Source organism: Clytia hemisphaerica, unplaced genomic scaffold (genome assembly GCF_902728285.1).
Source record: "Clytia hemisphaerica strain Z4C2 unplaced genomic scaffold, Clytia hemisphaerica genome assembly, whole genome shotgun sequence".
In the NCBI taxonomy this organism is placed as follows: domain Eukaryota; kingdom Metazoa; phylum Cnidaria; class Hydrozoa; order Leptothecata; family Clytiidae; genus Clytia; species Clytia hemisphaerica.
The window spans coordinates 677951-697181 of NW_027104184.1; the positions used below are offsets into that span (position 1 = coordinate 677951).

Genomic DNA, 19231 nt, shown 5'->3' on the forward strand with positions numbered 1-19231 from the left:
ACGTCTGTGTCAGGTTGAAATTTGAGAAATTTATACGGGTACATGGGGGGAAATGATATTTTCAGAATTTTCTGGGGGGAAAGCAAAAAAGAGGGGGGAAACTAAAAAACTGAAAAGTCATAGGGGGGGGAAAAAGAGGGGGGAGATTTTAAAAAATCAAGAATTTGGTGGGGGGAACAAACCCTGGAGGACACTATGGTCTGTTTTATTTACCCCCAGGTGACTTAACAAAAGAGACTTAATTCGATGTTACAATCCAATTATTGAAAATTTGTCTCGGCCTTTTTATAATGAGCGAGACATACGTTCTCTGATTACGCAATTTTCATATTGACATTTTCGAGGCATTTTGATGTAACTGTTAGAGGGTCTATATATTAAAATTTTCTTGATCGTCACCAACTATGGTGGGGCCTCCTATAGATCTAATTTTAAAACATAAAATAAATGGTGCAAACAGTTTTATTCATCTACCATTTATCCTTGGTAGTTTCCAATTGTCTTTAGCTAGTCTTCAAAATAAGGTCGAATGCTATTAGGGTCCACGGCAATCTTTAATCGGATTCAATAATGTTCAATTTTGGCTGTAAAAAAAATTAATTTTGTTTAAAGATGGGATTTTTTCTTTATCTGATACAGAACAATAAAACGAATATCCAGTGAAAATTTCAAAGTTCTACTCCTTTCCAATTTTGAGGGAACTCGCGCGGGATGTGGGTCTGAAGATCGCAGTGGTTAAAAATTGAAAATTTCCCTCGTCGGCGCAAACCATGGTTGCGCTTCCTCCGTAGCTAACATTTTCCTCTCTTTCTTAGATGCTTATTCTTAGTTGTATCAAAGGCATCAGCTCCATCATTTCAGAAAATATGTATTTGTACTGTATTAAACATAAAGAAGCAACAGAATTTTTGTGAGGTGTAATTTTGAGCAGATTGGCATTGATCGAAGGAATCCTGTGGTGTTTTTAAACCATATTTTGGAAAATACAGAATGAATGAGGGCGATTTTAGCCAAACTAAATTGAAAATTTCTCCCCTCGGCGCAAACTATGGTTGTGCCTGCTCGCTCCCCTTTTGAAAATTATTCGCGCTAATTCACAACTAATACCCATCGGTCCCGTCAACGGGGAAACCAGGGGACATGGCCCCTCATGTTTATACTAAAAAAAGCTACTTGTACTTTTAAAAGATTTCCATTACCTCAAAAACTAATTTGAAGAACAACTTCCTAAGAAAAAGATCTACAGGTGAGAAGGCAACTACCTAGATCCGCACACCATCGGATAGGCTACTTCCTGGAAATTTTGCCGGAGCTCATTTACACGTGCATAATTATTTTTAATTGAGTGTGTAATCAAGGCCTTACAATCGAGGCGCTATCTCGGGAATTGAATAACAAATTCTGGTTGGTTTGTAAGCTGGATGCTGCATGTTAGTAATTGGTCATTGTGCTTTGTTTCAAGCTTTCGATTTTTACTTATACGGTAGAATTAGTTGAAATTTCACCACACCTCTGACAAAATTGCCATCAAGTTGAAAATTGGCACAGATGTTCTTTAAGGTATACTGAGTTACCAAAAAAAAGCCCCATCAATCTGGACAGGGGAAACCACTTTTTCGGACATGTCCGGAAAATATGTCCGAAAAAAAATATTGTTCAAATATACAAGTATTATATATCAAAAGAAAGATAATTTCAAGACGAGCAAAAAATTTGGCTACAAGAAGTCATGGAAATAAAAACAGAAAGAGTTATAAGTATCAGAAGAAACCCTGCTGTCCAATATATTTTTGAATTATGTAGTAGTATTCTAATCTACAGGCTTTTTCTCATATTCAATTTTCTGAAGAAAGCAGGAATTTGATGCGAGAGTTAGATTGTCAACAAAGTGCCGTAAAAAATCACCGAATAAAAGAAGAACTTTAAATCTTAAATGTATGTATGTATGTATGTAATAGTTTATTTCAAGTTGACGAACAGGGGGCCCCCCCCAGCGGTTTGCGTGAATGCGTGAATGGGCATTTTCGGTTGCGTGAATGCGTGAAAATTGGAAAAAAAATGCGTGAATGTGTGAATTAAAAAACTTGCGTGAACGTGAAAATTCACTTTTTGATTGCGTGAATGCGTGAATCATGGCTATTTTGTGCGTGAATACGTGAATTTTCCCTTTTTTCCAGAAATAATGTGCAGTTTTCTCGATTTTCTAATATTTCCCCGATTTTTCCCGAAAATTTTCCGATTTCCTGAAAAATCGGGTTATTGCGTGAAATTCGAGAGAAATTTGCGTGAATGCGTGAATTTCGAAAAAAAATTGCGTGATTGCGTGAATTGAGGGTCGGCTGGGGGGGCCTCGAACAGGTAGCAACAAAGGCTAATAAAAGTCAACGCTACTTTACAATTTGTAAGGTGATTACAGTTGAGGCACAAGGGCCTCTAAACCGTTCTTGTACAAAAAATCTTTTTAAAATATAATTTTTCACGAGGGCTTCCTTGTACCCTCCATTTAAAATCGTCATTCGATCTGGCTTTATTCATCTCGTCTGCTCTCTTTTTCCACTCTTTGATTTGTTCCCTCTCCATTTTTGTCAAGTCGTCGGTGATACTTAATTTCACGTAACTTCTCGTGTGTTTCAATTCAGTCAACCTTTATGAATCTGTATTTGTTATGACGTCTTTGAATACAACTTTGATTGGGCGCATAACCTTAGATTCTTTTCCAACACGAGAGACGTAGGTTGGTTGAGTCTTTAAATTAACGTCATTCAGAAGCTAAGTAACGAAATCGATATCTTCTTTATTATTTCATTACCCATGGATAATGATATTTGCGTCTGTCGATAGTTCCTTTGGCCTCATTTGTTCGATTTTTCCTCGTAGTAGCTGTTTCATGCTATTTTACGCTTAATTGATCATTGTTTTAGTCGCTCAGCAAAACTTTTCTGACGTGGGTTCGGTTCGGTTTGAATTTTGCAGTCTGTTATCAACGTCTCTCTATCTTGGATGTTAGTTTTGTTTCTAGCGTGGAAAACTGCTCGTATTAAGATTGGTAACTTGATTTTATCCTTGATGTATTCCTGATATCTTGCCTGTAAATCTTGATCATTGTTTAGACTTTTTTCACTCACTTTGACTTTTATTATCTTTCGCACGATTCGATTTCTTTATACTGGTGCGTGCAGCTTTTAATTCTTTCCACTTGATTGAACTTTTCTACCGAGTTCTTTGGCCGAGAGCAAAAGTTATACACACGTATTTTCGGTAACCTTTATTTAAAACATATTTAACTGGTATGGTGGTAGTCCAGTGCAGGCATAATGTAGCGTTCGTTGGCATTTATGACATTGAATTCTCATTTTTTCATCGTCTTTTATACAATTATGCTCGGTACATCGATTGTTGTCACTCGCATCTTCATCAGGGATCAGGATCTTGCCAGGTGATGTCGTTTTTGGTTGAAATTTGGCTATTTTTTCCATATTTTTAAAATTTTATTGAAAATTCTTCATTTTGAAAAATAAACGAAGAGCACAACCTTTCTGTTTGACGTCAAATTTAGTATATTTTCATTTTGAAGAATTGGGGCAAAAAAGTGAAACATTGAAATCATTTTTTATTGGTTTACAGTAATCAAAATAGGGGATTTAGAAAACTTTCTTTATTATTTTTTTTTTGCACAAACCCCTGTAACTATGGGGAAGCACACCGTTGCTAAGATGTTCGCTTGAAATCCAATTAAGTTAACTGGTTTCATGAGCTTTGCTACGGTATGAAGACTACCCAGATTGGCAAACATGAAGAAATAGAAGAAAAATCAGGGATGACACATTCCCAAAAAATACATAAACGGATTTTCCTACTTGAAATACTGTAACATTATTCATTTCCAAAATTATTTTTCAGTGATAAAATATTTTTCAAAACAAATATAACTTATTTATATTGAAAGAAGTGTAAATCATGGCAGTCCGTGCACGGTATGAAAACAGTAATGAAATTGGTGTTTATTCCAAACTGACAAACACATATTGTATGGTTGGGGTTGGCGCATCACAGAATTTCTACAGGTGAGTAGTGTTTTTCACCTGTATTTTATATCTTTTAATGTGGGAACTAATGTTTGCGAAAACCTATTTCATGAGACTAGTTTTTTTGTTCATTCAGGTATAGCTCAAAGATAGTTAAAAATTTCTCAGTATCCAATTTTGATATATGCAAAGTTTAAATGCCTAAAGTCTGTCCAGATATAATTGGCAGTGGAAACAAGAATGCCTGTAACTTTTGATAGTCAAATATAATTATGGAAATTTTTTTTGCTTGTTTTAGAGAATCAAAAGCGCTATATTTGAATGTATTTTTGGTTGAAAAATTCGCGATTTTTAGCGGTTTAATTTGCGATTGTAAAAATTGAGCTTTATTTCTACTTATGCTATAACATTCATTTTTACACCAGTGGTAGTTCAACCTTAGGTTAAGAAGTTTATTAAATTTCAAGGCAAACAGAAAAGTCCTTCGGAAGATATGGGACCCGAAATACCCTTTGGTCGCACTTTTCTGGAATTCAAATCTCCAACTTACAAAAACGGGGGTTATGTTATTTTTTTGAGCAGTGCAATTAAAAGTGGAAATGTTAAGTGTTGGTGCATTGGTATTATTGGTATCATTGATTATTTCGAAGAAGTGAATCATCAGTATTAATTAATGTTTTATTGAAAGGATAAGCATGAAATTATTGCCTTTGTTATTTTTAAGTCATTAAAGAACTTTGCTAATTCCCAAAACACTAAACACAGTTTGGCTATGAGGTCATTAAAGAGATTGTAAAATGTGTTATGATCGAAAAAACGTTTCATCAACCAGATCAACTACCCCGTTTTTAGTAATAAGTTGGAGATTTGATATTTCACAGAAAAGTGCTACCAAGGGGTATTTCGGGTCCCATATCTTCCGAAGGACTTTTCTGTTTGCCTTGAAATTTAACAAACTTCTTAACCTAAGGTTGAACTACCACTGGTGTAAAAATGAATGTAATAGCATAAGTAGAAAAAAAGCTCAATTTTTACACTCGCAAATTAAACCGCTAAAAATCGCGAATTTTTCAACCAAAAATACATTCAAATATAGCGCTTTTGATTCTCTAAAACAAGCAAAAAAAATTTCCATAATTATATTTGACTACCAAAAGTTACAGGCATTCTTGTTTCCACTGCCAATTATATCTGGACAGACTTTAGTTATTCTGTTTGTTTGAACATTAAAATTTAAAAAGTTTCATCTTTCATTCTTAAAATTTAAAAAGTTTCATCTTTCATTCTATAGTGTTTTTGAAGGGGAATTGGATGATGTCATTCCAGTCTTTCAAGCTTCTGTATCAGACTCTGCTATCGTAGGGCGCCTGACAGCTGGTTAGTGATTTACTAACTTATTTTTTTAGTTTTCTGCATACAGTATATTATTCACGTTTGGATAAAGGAACTTCCATGTACTGAAGATTTTGAACAAAATACTTTGATCAACCAGGGACGTGGGTGCTACCACAGGGTACTAACCCATAGGGTAACCCTGAATTTCAGCAGGAATATTTGTCTTATATAATCACCACCTCTTTTTTCAATACCCGGTACTAGCTTTTTTGAGAACAAAAAGGATTCATCTTTAGTGCCAGGTAATCTCTACTTTTGGGACCCCCGCAAATTTTTTTCGTTCGCGGACGCAAACCTGATTTAGCGGTCAAAGACCTAAATTAACGGTCAAAGACCTGAATTAACGGTCAAAGACCTGAATTAACGGTCAAAGACCTGAATTAACGGTCAAAGACCTGAATTACTGGTCAAAGACCTGATTTAGCGGCCAAAGACCTTAATCAACGGCCGAAGACCTGATTTAGCGGCCGAAGATCTGAATTAACGGTCAAAGACCTGAATCAACGGCTGAAAACCTGATTTAACGACCGAAGACCTGATTTAGCGATTCACCGGCCGAATACCTGATAGATAAGTTAGGGTCAGTTAAACTAGCTTGAACCATTCGGCAAGGCATCAGGTGCTATGGTCCAGTGGTTAGTGCAGTGGTATTGGAGACGAAAGATGAGTAGTTCGAGACCAGTTATTGGCATTAATTTTCATTATTTTTAGTTTAAAATCTTTTAACTTAATTTGTTTTCAATACTATTTCCCATTGAAACGTCATAAAAAAATCTTGAATGAATTTATAAAAAAGCTTTATAACAAATTTCCACAATTCATTTTCTCCGGGTCTTTGGCCGTTAAAAAAAAATTCCACCACTGCATCAAGTCTTCGGTTTTCAATTCATGTCTTCGGCCGCTAAATCAGGTCTGCGGCCGCTAAATCAGGTCTGCGACCGCTAATTCAGGTCTGCGGCCGCTAATTCACGTCTGCGTCTGCTGACAGAAAAAAAATCTGCGGGACCCCCATCCCCTATTAAGAAGCCGGTTATCAAGAATAATAAGGGTACAGTACATAATACCTATTAATATTTTGAGACCCAAATTAGACACCACTTCCTGGCTATGGGTAAGTACCCAGCAGCTTTGTACCCTTTATCGACTGGTGATTCCAGGATTTAGATCGGCAATTCATATTCCTTGATTAGGTAATTCAAGATTTTCTACCTTATTGAAAACTTAAAAAATATTCTTCTTGATTTTTTTGCAGGCAATCGTCATGGTCTCCTTGTACCAAGTACTACAACAGATCAAGTATGAAACTTTTATCTTTATTTTTCAACAACTTCTACGTTTATTCTGCGTGCTCTAAGTTCTCATTAGAGACAAATGGTTTGTTTTAAATATCTATACTAACTCTAGTTAATAATAAGGGCTACATACACTACACAATATATTGCTGAATGCGGGCAATATATTGAAAAGGTGTCCGCAATATATTGTCAGCTAGATTTGCAATATTCCAACAATATAGGGGGATTGTTTACAAAATGAAAATTCCTTTTTATAATAACCCGTTACGGTCCGAAAACTAAATTGTCGAATATTGCTCACCAATATATTGTGTACATGTTTTTTTTTATAAGCAAGTGTATGCCCCTTGGTCAGGCTCGTGTATGCTTAAGTTCTCAAAGTATCCAGGCATAGTTTATGCTTATTATATGCTTAAGAATCATGCTTATGATTCACCCCAAGCCAAGTTTTTAATGAAATTTCAGAAATTTTGTAAAAATTTGTTCAGATTTTAGGAGCAGTGGAATGTAGCTAACCGTGGAATGTCTTATTTTTACTTGACCTCTACCAAACCTTTTTAAACAGATAAAAACGACCACTTGAAAAATATTTCAGGCTGACATAATATGCTCATGTGAATTCTGCAAATCTGAGCCTTCATATGCTTATTAGCGTTTTGCTTATAAAAAAAACATGTAGTCTAAGTAGCCCTATACTAATTGCAGTGTCAAGATGAACTACAATAAATTTTCATGCAATTCTCTTTAAACTGCATTCAGCCCAACTTTCAACTGTAATCGACAGACTGATACTTTCCATTTTTAAGGAGTTAAAATGGACTCCACTTCTTTCAGATATCTTGCCATTATGACTTATTTTCAGATTTTTGATAACTTCGAAAAACCCCTGTAAACGAACATTGTATCGTAGAACGCGTATTTTACGGTCACTTTTTTGACCTACCAGGAGGTCCTATGAATTCACCTTTATTCGGTTCGTTCGTTCGTCACCAGCGACAATTTCCCTGAAAAAGATTTTTAGGGATTTTCTCGAGCTCTCATTAGTTTTTCTGACGTTTTGTTTATTTTAAATTTAATGTTTTCTGTTGATCAGCCAGGTAGGTCCATCAAAGTATTACTTTTTTTCTTTTTCAGGAACTTCAACATATTCGAAACTCTCTACCTGACGGTGTGAAACTACAACGCGTGGAGGAACGTCTTTCAGCGTTGGGGAATGTTGTTGCATGTAATGACTACGTCGCACTCGTTCATCCCGACCTCGACAGGGTAAGGATCAAATTCGTATGCTAGAAAAAATGCGTGTTTCTGCTGTTATAGCTATATAGGAACAGATGAAGTTGAGTTTTTCGAAGTTTTTACTCAATTTTATTGATATATTCTTATTGTTTTTTGATGAATATGTTTTGTTAAAAAAACTTTAAATTATTGCTTTTTGTACAGGACACTGAAGAGAATTTAGGTTTCGCGAAAATAAGTACCCGCAAAATTTTGTAACACGCGAAATTTAATACCATTAAGGTATTAGGCACTTGAGAGTAACATTTTAAATCATCCATCGGCTATTGTTTTTAAACAGGAAACTGAAGAGATTTTAGCAGACACACTAAAAGTAGAAGTATTCCGTCAAACGATAGCAGAAAATTCACTGGTTGGAACTTATTGTAGTATTAGCAATCAAGGTGGCCTGGTAGGTTGAATATATGTCGTGTTTTTGCAAGCGAATTTTCAAAGATGAATACAGAAACCAATTGTTTCATCTTCTCCACAACTCATAGTGTGCAGAGGGGTCTGAACCCCCCCATTAATATTTCATCCCCCCCTATAAAGGTATCCCCCCTATTTTTAAAATTTTTTGATCCCGCACCATTTACAGGGGTCCGAGCCCCCAGCATATAATTTGTACTCCCAGTATTGGGGAAGAATTTTGATGAATGAAATATATTTTTCAGTGTGAATTCGTACCAATAGTCAATGAACTTGAAAACACTAGCAAATAAACAGTAAACTAATAATAGTAAAACTAGGAAAAATAAGAAATAAGACAAAAAGTTACTATCCCCCCATTTTTATTTGATCCCCCCCTATAAGCTCAAACCCCCCATTTTAACTGGAAAATTGCCCATCCCCCCCCTATAAAGCCTTCCTTGAAAATTCGGATCCCCCCCTTAAAAAAGGGGGGGGTTCATACTATGCAACTGTTTCATGGTTTCTCCCAAGTTTCCTAAACACCCCAAGTTTCTGAGACTAAATTAGTTTATTGTTCTACGGGTCTGATGGACCTAAAATCAAAACCCAAAATCGAAAAAATAATAATATTGACTTGACAAAGCTGAAGGGGAGTGACTTTATAAGTTTATCTCCAGATATTGTTTCTAACTGAACAAGCTGAAAAAGTGTAAATTCATTCCATAACTTAGATCGCTTAGATGAATTTAAAACATCACAAGGGAAATGACACGAAAGTGGCTCATCGATAAAGAGTGAAAAGTCTACTGCTTCAAAACGTCACAACTTTTTTAGATCTTATGACCTTCCGACCCTAAATTTGAAAAAATTATTTTTACCAACCGACCAACAATATTTTTCTGAAAGTCTTCCCGTAGAACGATGAATTAAATTTGTCTCGCCTAAACATACCAAAACTACTTTGAGCTATAAACTAGGAAGAACTTTAGAGAAAAACCAGCATAAACGAAATTGTTTCAAAATACTTCCATTTTAAAGAACCGTAACTAATTGACTTCCAGCTGATTAGTGGTCATTCTTAACCTCCACCCATCCACGGAAATACCCCGGTTTTAGCCAGGAGTGGCAAATTTAAACTAGACAAAAGTTGTATAAAATTTGTCACTACTGGCAAAAACCGGGGTCTTTCCGTAGAAAGCATTACGTCATGAATATCATAAATACTATCCGTTACTTTAGCAGTTGTTTGTTTTAAAATGCTCACTAAAACCCTTCTCATTTCTATACACTTCAGGTACATCCAAAAACGTCCATCGAAAATCAAGATGAAATATCTTCATTATTACAAATTCCTTTAGTTGTGAGTTTTTTTTTTGTTTTTTTTTTTTGCTTTAATTGCTACTATTTCACTAGTTTCGCTGGAAAGATCGCTGTCTGTACACAAACCCAGTATCTACGGCTTATTTCAAAATTCATTGCCGTAGAGGGTCTGTTGTCATTGTCTTTTCTCATTTGAGATTTTTCAAACCGACCGCTGCGATGGAGTGTTGGTGAGAGAGGGGAGACGATGAGAGAAACGTTGCTATTTATAAATCATACTTCATCGCAGAGGTCTCCGTACGGGAATTCTTTTATTAAACAGACAATGCGCACAGAGTGTACTACAAAGCGATAAACGTGAGATACACTCTGGTACAGAGTAGAAAGATCGTCGACTCGTTTAATTTTAATTCCATTGGTAAAAAATAAATAATTTTTGTAGACCAATACAATAGATCTTATCGGAGTTTTTGATTTTTTTTTTTAAAGCGATGCATTGTGGGATTGTTTCGGGTGTATTACAATAATAGAGTTCCCTCGAAGAATTCCTGAGAGATTTCTATTGTAATACCCCCGAAACAATCCCACAATGCATCGCTTTAAAAAAAAATCAAAAACCGATAAGATCTATTAAAAAAGGTCAGTACAATTAGGTTCATTTTCATTTAACAATATTTTGAATGTTCCTTCAACCTTTTTTCTTCATAGGCGGGTACAGTGAACCGAGGTAGTGAGGTGATCGGAGCCGGTATGATAGTCAACGATTGGTGTTCGTTCTGTGGTTTGGATACAACTAGTACTGAGTTATCTGTCATCGAAAGTATCTTCAAGTTAGGCGATGCTCAACAATCGGCCATCACAACAACTATGAGAGCTGCCCTTATTGAGTCGTAAGTATTATTATTATTGTATGATTTTCCTAAACCCTTACAGAGCATTCTATGGGAAGTGTCAACCTCGAGGGAAACCAGTAGGTAAATTAAGACCTAGGGTCAGGTAAATTTTATTTGGTAATTGAACTTAAAAAGAACACGTTGGACTTTGACTTTCTTCCCGGAAGATAAGTCTCAATTTGTCCAAAGCATTCATAGGAAAACCTATGTATGACGTTATGCTTTCTAAAGGAAACACCTCACACGTAAATAGTAGCAAAAAACAGGCGGCCGAAAAAAACACGAGAAAAAAATCCGGGGGGACTAAAAGGTAGAGGAAATTAGAGGAATTGTTTTCAATTTTTCAGTAGGAGGCCTACAAGGACACTATGGTCAAATTTCCCAGTCTCGTAATAGTTTCGAGATAACGTAACGGGTAGCATAAGAAGTAACTAAGGAGCTTATTATTTTATTTCATTATATCATTTTCTTTATTTTAGCATGACGTAAACGGCGTGGACGAACAATGCGAAGGTTCGGTTGGGAATGGATGTATATAAAGAAAGGTGATTTGGGTATACAAACGTATAAAAATATATACTCTTAACACTCATAGTTATTCCAACCACCCCTTGTTTAACGACCAGAGTGTACCCTTCAAAATCTAAATCCAATTCCCGATTTTAATCGATATATGATCCATAGCTAAGCGATTTTCTTTAGATTTTGTATTCATTTTAGCCTAATTGTACCAGGGAAGTCAAATTATTTCTAATAACCGGGAAGGTCGGACTTTACAGGAACACCCAAATCACAAAGTTGATGTATAAATTTGCTGAGCGGCAGAGAGAATTTTTCTCGTGAGTTTTATAGGTTTAATTTGGTGAGGTGACATTTTGTTATTGATTTTTTTACGAAATTATTGTAGCTTTTTTGCAAACAATAAACGAGATCTATATACAAATTATAAAAAAAATACTTTTTTCTTTCTTCTCTATATCTTGTCAGCATTTTAAAGCAATTAGTAGCCTCGTGTTAGTATTGGTATCTTTTTGGTGACTACACGTTTTTCGTTTTATTAGAACACAGTTTATAAGAACATTGAGGCTGAAATTCGTCGAAAAATTAAGAACATGCCCAGCCTCAGTTTGAAAAAAAATAAGAAACTACAATTTTTTCCTATTTTCAAGCAGTTAGGGATGGATTTTCTAAAATCAAGAGTCAAATATTGGCCAAATTTTACGAATTTTAAGTGCTCTTTATTTTGCATGATGTTGTCTATTTAGATTGGTCTAAAAAATTAAGAACGCATTTAAGAACATTTTAGGCTGAAAATTGCCAAAAAATAAGCACATCCAGGCTCAGCCAAATTTTAGGTGTTCTAATAAAAAAAACGTATATAATCGGTGACTGACGAAAACCTGTTATTTTAAACCTCTATGATTCGAACCAAAACATTGGCCCCTTAGGCTGGAAAGTGGTTTAAATTACTCTCTGTAATTCGAATTTTTCTCTAATACGAATAAAGTTTTTGGTCCCTTTAAGATCGACAGTTGAATTAATCAATTTTAAACTGACGAATATTTTTTGACCAACGTATGAACAAACAATGAACTAATTAATCTTCGATAAAATAACTTCATGTTTGGTTGTGAAGAAGGGTAGTAGAGTTAGCTCAAAAAAGATTCTAGCCTTGACAGGAGTTCCTTTGGTCCCAGAACCACCAAGAAAACCCGCATTCGATTTGGGGGTCATTGCAAGAAGTTTTCAAAAATAAATTTCGAGTATTTTATCTGAAAGATCGTGAAATATGTAGATAAAGAAATGGTGTTGTTTTTTAAATTTTGTTTATTAGACCTTTTCTTAATGGTTCCAATTGCCAAAAATCTGCCATATTTCCTGGTGACGTCATAAGCTGCTCCAGTAAGATTTACATTTTTTAACAAATCTAAAAAATTTTGCATAATTTGCAGAAAACCACGATCTCGCACTATTTTTACTACGTAATATTGCAAGCATTAGGACCCCGCCTTGATTCCCTGGAGTCCCTTGTAACGCGCCCAAAAGAGGGTAAAATAAATTTACGGAAATTTTTCAGAATGTGTGCATATTAAACAACGTTACATACAATAAGATTAGATGCTTGATCGGTTGAAATATTCTTTTGAGAATTTAAATAAGAGCAGTGGAAATATTATTTCAATCTGTTTCAATAAATTAAGGGATAAATTTGTCGGAATTTTTGGTGTTTGAGTTCAGTAGTTCCACCTTCAAATTCCCTTCGATTATGTTGATGCAATTGTTGTTGCTGTTGTTGTTGATATCTAGGTGCCATGGAATCCCTCTCGTCTTTATACCCAGTGAAACCAAGCTCGTTTCTCGGGAAAGCACCTCGCCCCATAAGATCAGCCTGTAGAAAGAAAATATTTAATTTACAAATCTTCGAGCTTATTATTCTTCCGGCAGAGGTTCAGAGGATACCTAATTATTCCAACTTTCCGTCAACGTTTTTCCTACCACACCGTCGAAACGTCAGTAAAAAAATTTGTTGTTACATTTTAGTTTCATTTTTAACTTTTTATTTGCCCAACAATTTGTTAAATTTTGCTTTTCCGGACCAGCCTTATTTTCGAGTGGAATTAATTTCCGAAAAAAAATGACATTCCCTGAAAATGTTTCTGTAAAGCTTAGCAATTTTACATAGTAGTTTTAAATTAAATTCATTTATTGCAAATTTATCTAATATGGTAAAAAGACATTCTGACGTCAATTACAGTAATGCACGTTTAGACATCAGATTTAGAACGCTATGCGTTGCAGAAAAGACTTAAAGAACATTCTAGATTTCCCCAATTTTTAAGACAAATTGATTAGTATGCTTTTGAAAGCAAACAAGAATCGCAAAATTGCGACTAAATATTTCCTTAAAAATGAAGATCATTATTGACATATATAAAAAAGCACACATAATAAAGTATATTATATTTTTTAGATGTGTTTATATATACTCATAAAGAGTGATTAAAGAGACGGAAATAAAAATAAAATATATATTTGTCCAGAAAGAACTGGCATGTTGTTTGCTTTGTTTTGGTGTTTAAAAATATGTACTTATCAGTCCTAAAAAAAATACAAATTTGAATATAATGAGGGCAATAAGTCTGGTTAAATGTTACTTTATTCACAAGATTTAAGGATCACTGAAAAAATACTACTGCAGATGAACTAAACTCAAAAACTAAAACTTTACAATAAATTTACATTACGACAAAGTAAGAATCTATCTTTAATAGCAACAAAGAAAAAACTGTGGCTCAAAGTTTTAAAGCATTTAAATAGCTTTAAACAGTAGACCTTTTTTTAAAGAGGCAGCCATATTGAATAATTATGTACTCCAGCATAAAAACAATGATACAGCCATGCATAATTACTGTATCATGTATATTTTAAAAATTATGCATGGCTGTGTCATTGTTTTTATGCTGGAGTACATAACTATTCAACATGGCTGCCTCTTTAAAAAAAGGTATATTTAGTTCAGTAGGTATAGAGAATTCAAGATTTGAAAACAGAGACTGCATTGGTTTACAACACTAGACTAGAGAAAGATGTCAACCATCCACATGGTTCATGAAAAAAATAAAGTATTTATCAAAAAAAGGTTCTCTTTTTTTGATAATCAATACACCGTTTAACAGTGTCGGCTGCGCACGCGTATGAACAATTTTCTATTGTTTTGATTTTGGCAACCACGAGAAACTTCACTCTCCCCCGTAAAAAATGGTAGGTAAACATCCAGTTCTCATAAGAAAACCCAGCAGAGAAATGGTAGGTAAAGAACTCCTTTTAATCATAACTTCTTTTCCTCTTGTGTTGATGAATTTTTGTGAAATTTTCAGGAGAGATACATAAAATTGTCATTAATATCATGTTCAACCATCTAAAACATTCTCTTTAAAAAGGAAGGAAAAAAATGGCAATGTTTACATCTCTCTAACCTTCCACAGTACTAAAGTGAGCATTTCTACCTCCCGCCTCTCTACGGTACGGTGGAGATGGCGAGACTGTTAAACGGTGTATTCCAAAAAACAACAATCAATATACCCTAACAGGATCCCACGGTGTAAACATTATCAATCAACAAAACCCACACCACCAAAATTGTAAAAACAAGTCAATATAATTTCTATCATCAATTTCTCGTAAAATGTCTTTTTTCCAACATTCTGACTGTCTGATACCAATCATGGCTGGAGTCATCATGTGTAGAGTGACTGTGTATAACAACAAAAGTTTATTGAAAATCATCCCACGGTCATGGTGAAGCTAAAGATTTATCAACCAAACAAAACTGAAGCCAAGTCAAATCTGTCGCTTAAAAATTTCCATGAAAATTACAATCGAAACTTATCTCATAAAATGCTTTTTTCAACATTCTGGATTGTGCAAAGTTAGAGGTATCATATGTAGAGCCAAGCAATACATGAAAAGTCATTTGCTATCCCATTTGCCATGAGATATACAAGTCAAGAAATCAAACAATAACCAACAAATCATGTCTCTTCACTTTCATGTCACATCGTGTTTATATGGGGTAACCAGAAAGTCAATCCACAAGAACAGCCATCTTCCTTTATTATGGAGTGTTCCAAAACTATTGGTAGGTTGTTTGGAAGTAAAGAAACCCACACAGTTTGATTTATTTTAAAGATTTAACTTGAAAACAAACTGCATCTTTCTAGCAAAAAATCATGTTTCAACCTGCTACATAACAACTGCCAGTCGGGTCAACTACTAACATGTAATAGTTTTATTATAACCGGGCTTGAGAATCCGTAAGGAACTTGTAACATATATTATATATATAGTTTATCAGTCGACTCGAATCATGATACATTACTTATACTTCACTGGATGCATTTTTTGCTGTGAAATTAAAAACGGGCGTCAGTCAGGGCGTACGGAAGGCGTTTTGACACGGGAAATTATTATTATTATTATGAAGGAGAAAGCCCGTTTTAACAAATATTTCCCTTTTGGAAAACGGGAAATATTTAAAAAGGCTGCGGCCGTACGACTTTCTACTAATTAATTTTCGATTGAGAAGGTTACTGTTTTGTTTTGTGGTACATTTTTGCGGTTATTTAACTTTACGAAAAATGTTGCACTATAAAAATAAACAACTTGAAAGTTACTTTCCAACATCCAAAAATAGAGATGAAGAGAAGAGATGGGAAGAGGAAAGGGGGCTAACAGTATCAAGTCAAAGATGAGCCTCAATTCAGTGCCCCTTAAAATAATTTCTACTTTGACGAACATCTCCCTCTACATCTCCCTGCCGGCTAGCACACTACTGTGAGAAATCTAACTTAACACAAACGTGAACATAACGTTCATCTCACGTTATTATAAAACGCCAGAGACTAGACATATACCGCAAAATACCAAATCTTTAATAGCATTTTATAATCATCTGCGAGGTCAGATGAGCATAGCTTAATTAATATCCACTGTCAACTGGTATATCCTTGTCTCACAGCCCTAATAGAAATTGTATCGAAATTTTAATTGGGTTAGAAATTATACTGTTCTTTAGTCGAAAAAATTCCATTGTTGATTGTGGATGTTGAATTGCAAAATTGGGATGAAATTTTGGCCAAATTCCCCAGTGAGGCAGGTGTCTCACCAGGTCTGTGAGACAGGGGTGTCAACTGGGAAAATACCTTTCTTTGTTGTTCCACTTTATCAGTTCTTTCCATCTTCTTTATTTTCTTCTCCAACATGTCAATTCTTTGATGCAATTGAAATGTGACTTCTTCATTTTCTGCCAACTTCCTTTTCAAATTTTTGTTCTTCGATTTCTCCTTTTCTTTCTCTTCTCTCTCCCTCTCGTATTGCTCCTTGAATGATCTGATCTTTAAAATATAACAAAATTTGATTTACTACACCTCCTTCTCATAGACCCACTGGGACCCCTTCCCACAGAAAAAATTTGCCAAAGTAACGTCCCCGATGGAAAATTAACCCCCAAATTTCGTCCTCACTGAATTTTTCTGACTTGCAAACAATACAATTTAAATCCCCAGGCATAACAAATGTGGGAATATCAATCCCCATCGAGTTTAAGTCCGTTATTTTTATCCCCACTGGCTGAAAAAAGCCTACCGGGTATGTGAGAAGGGGGTGTTTTACTATTGAGGAACTTTTGTGTAATACACCAAGTGTCACAAACTTGTTGATACCCCGCCACACTGTAAAATGTCGTCCCTGTTGAAAAAATACACTACTATTTTAGCCCCACTGAAAAATTGACCTTAAGTTCATCCCGATTTGAAGTCCAAAGGAAATTGCATTTCATAAACATCCCAACTGGAACTTTTGAGTCAGTAGAATTTCTCCCCATTTAGATTTCCATAGAGATTTCCATAAAGATTTTTATCCAGAATTTTTATGCCCTGATGTCGGGGAAAAAACTTCCACCGGTACTCTGAGACAGGGGTGTAAAACACGTCAAAACAATAAACTTTAGATGTATGTTGAAATAACATTGCGTATTAAAAATAAGAAGAGAATTACCTGTTCTTTCATTTTCTCTATATCCGCAACAGCGCATTGAATATACCCTTCTGTTTGTCCAATGTTGACACCCGTGTTTGGGTGTTGACTATCGCTGTGTGATCTGGCGTATGTTGTCGGTGGCGTAAGAATCGAGTGTGAAGGCGGGTAGGAAGGCGTCGAATGGGCGTTTTGTTTTCTGTGTGGTCTCGGTGAAAGATTAAGTGAAGAATAAGAGGAGTTATCTTCTGGAGTTGATAACTCTGTTGTTATTGGTGAAACATACGGATTTGGTCCTGTGTTGGCTAACTGTAGGTCTTGTAACAAACTACTCGCTTCTGAATGTCTGACAGGTGAGTTAGACCGAGTTGATCGAATTGAGTATGGGTCTTGTCCGGTGTTAGTTTCATGCAAGTGACGGTGAGGTGAGTTAGACCGAGTTGATCGAATTGAGTATGGGTCTTGTCCAGTGTTTGTTTGTTGTAAGTGACGGTGAGGTGAGTTAGACCGAGTTGATCGAATTGAGTATGGGTCTTGTCCAGTGTTTGTTTGTTGTAAGTGACGGTTAGGTGAGTTAGACCGAGTTGATCGACTCGAATGTGGATTCATACCGAGAGCTGCTTTTAATTTTTGGTTTTGATGAAGTAGATCTTCGTAATCCCTCTTCCATATACCGTTGACTTGCACAAGCTGATTATAAGAGAAAGGTATATGTATCTTTATTATGAAAATTGATCGTTACATTTCAAGAGCCATTTAGCGTAATTTGAGATATTCAAAAATCCGATTATATGCCGTTCCTATAGTAACGCTTTGCCTAAGAAAACGGAAAAAAACGTCAAAACGTTTTTGAGCCTGATTGACACATGACTTAATTTCAACTAGACTACTAAACTAGTCTGTTGATTAATCATGTCAAAGGGCGGGAACATAAAGGCGGCGGGCGTTTGCTAGAATAGGAGCTGTGTAGGAGAACTAGCAAAGGTTGGTGAGAGGCTGCTGCTTTCAGCTCTTGCCGCCGAAAAAACTTCTTCCTACGCTCACTTTTCCTGCGTGATACCGCTCCAGACCGACTGGCATGCCAGTCTAAATTTCAACGCTTGTCTAACGTTAGATGAACTTTATTAGATGAACGTCGAAACAACAACGATGTGTACAAGCTGGGAACATACTATACTGTACCTCTGCAATCTGCTTGTCATATTCTTCATTGGTGTAGGGTGCTGGCTGCTTCTCACTTCCACTCATGGCTCCGCTGCTCCAATCTGTTTTTGTTTGATTTTTTCGACTTATCCAATATGTTTTTTTGTGATTTTTCTTTTCTACTTTTACGTCTATAGCTTATCCTAAGTTAACTGACATGATTGCTGATTTTGTCTTTCTTTATATGCAAGAAGACTGGAAAAACTTTTAGGAAAATACTGAGTATTTTGAAATCTTCAATCTGCCATGTTTTCAGTCGAGAATGTGCTTTATCATTCTCTCTCGTCTCCTACATAGCAATTATTTCTATCAGGGATTCCCCTTTTACAAGCACCCTCCTTCGCAGTGTCTTTTCCTTTAGTATTTTGATAGAAGAGATAGGTTTATGGTGTTTTCTCTCCTCCTTAGGAGATTTCTTTTTTGTAAATAATTGAAATATTTTCATTGCGTGACATCAATTGTTTTTTTTATAAGAACATGGCAAAAACTGTGAATACTAATAGAATCCTAATCTAAAGTGCTGTCAGACTAGGAACTTTAATTTCTGTAATTATAATCAATCAAGAAAGTTTCACGTTTTATTTCTTAGTTAAAAAAAAAAATAACAATCACATTAACATATATAGTTCTTATAAATGATCTTCTAAGAGCTTAGTTCCTAGAAATCTAAAATTCTTATAGTTTTCTTATAAAAGAAAATTTGATGAATGAATAATAGGTGATGCATCGAAAGTATGATACATGCTTCAAAGTAAACACTTTAAATTACAATATGAAATGCTAACTCCACCTAAAACGTCATAAAAATGACGGTTAATTGGAAAAAGAAATTACGGTTGTTTTTCGCTGAGTTGCGGAAAGGAAAGTCCGCAGGCTGCTG

General features: G+C 35.3%; 2 protein-coding genes across 2 annotated transcripts; one reads left to right on the forward strand and one right to left on the reverse strand.

Moving 5' to 3' along the window:
* The first annotated feature begins 3900 nt into the window (after positions 1-3900).
* Positions 3901-11550, forward strand: LOC136814808 (eukaryotic translation initiation factor 6-like). Its single transcript, XM_067071234.1, has 8 exons — positions 3901-4064; positions 5317-5402; positions 6673-6716; positions 7850-7981; positions 8292-8402; positions 9696-9761; positions 10430-10611; positions 11094-11550. Exons 1-8 carry the CDS (start codon positions 3958-3960, stop codon positions 11101-11103), a joined length of 738 nt encoding a protein of 245 aa, XP_066927335.1. The 5' UTR covers positions 3901-3957; the 3' UTR covers positions 11104-11550.
* Positions 11551-12669: 1119 nt separating this feature from the next.
* On the reverse strand, positions 12670-18636 carry LOC136814792 (uncharacterized). Its single transcript, XM_067071214.1, has 4 exons — positions 18331-18636; positions 17170-17838; positions 16317-16508; positions 12670-13003 (listed from the first exon to the last, which is right to left on the reverse strand). The coding sequence occupies exons 1-4, from the start codon at positions 18394-18396 to the stop codon at positions 12803-12805; spliced, it is 1128 nt and encodes a 375-aa protein (XP_066927315.1). The 5' UTR covers positions 18397-18636; the 3' UTR covers positions 12670-12802.
* Positions 18637-19231: the final 595 nt, after the last annotated feature.

What these genes read in the sequence shown, in the direction of transcription:
- LOC136814792 (XM_067071214.1), bottom strand. Translation starts at nt 18,396, where the DNA reads ATGAGTGGAAGTGAGAAGCAGCCAGCACCCTACACCAATGAAGAATAT. An exon ending in ATGACAAGCAGATTGCAGAG is followed by an intron (nt 17,839 to 18,330) that starts GTACAGTATAGT and finishes TCTTATAATCAG; the next exon opens with CTTGTGCAAGTCAACGGTAT. An exon ending in AAGTGGAACAACAAAGAAAG is followed by an intron (nt 13,004 to 16,316) that starts GTATTTTCCCAG and finishes TTCTTTCTACAG; the next exon opens with GCTGATCTTATGGGGCGAGG.
- LOC136814808 (XM_067071234.1), top strand. Translation starts at nt 3,958, where the DNA reads ATGGCAGTCCGTGCACGGTATGAAAACAGTAATGAAATTGGTGTTTAT. An exon ending in GCATCACAGAATTTCTACAG is followed by an intron (nt 4,065 to 5,316) that starts GTGAGTAGTGTT and finishes TTCATTCTATAG; the next exon opens with TGTTTTTGAAGGGGAATTGG. An exon ending in CAAGTACTACAACAGATCAA is followed by an intron (nt 6,717 to 7,849) that starts GTATGAAACTTT and finishes TTTCTTTTTCAG; the next exon opens with GAACTTCAACATATTCGAAA.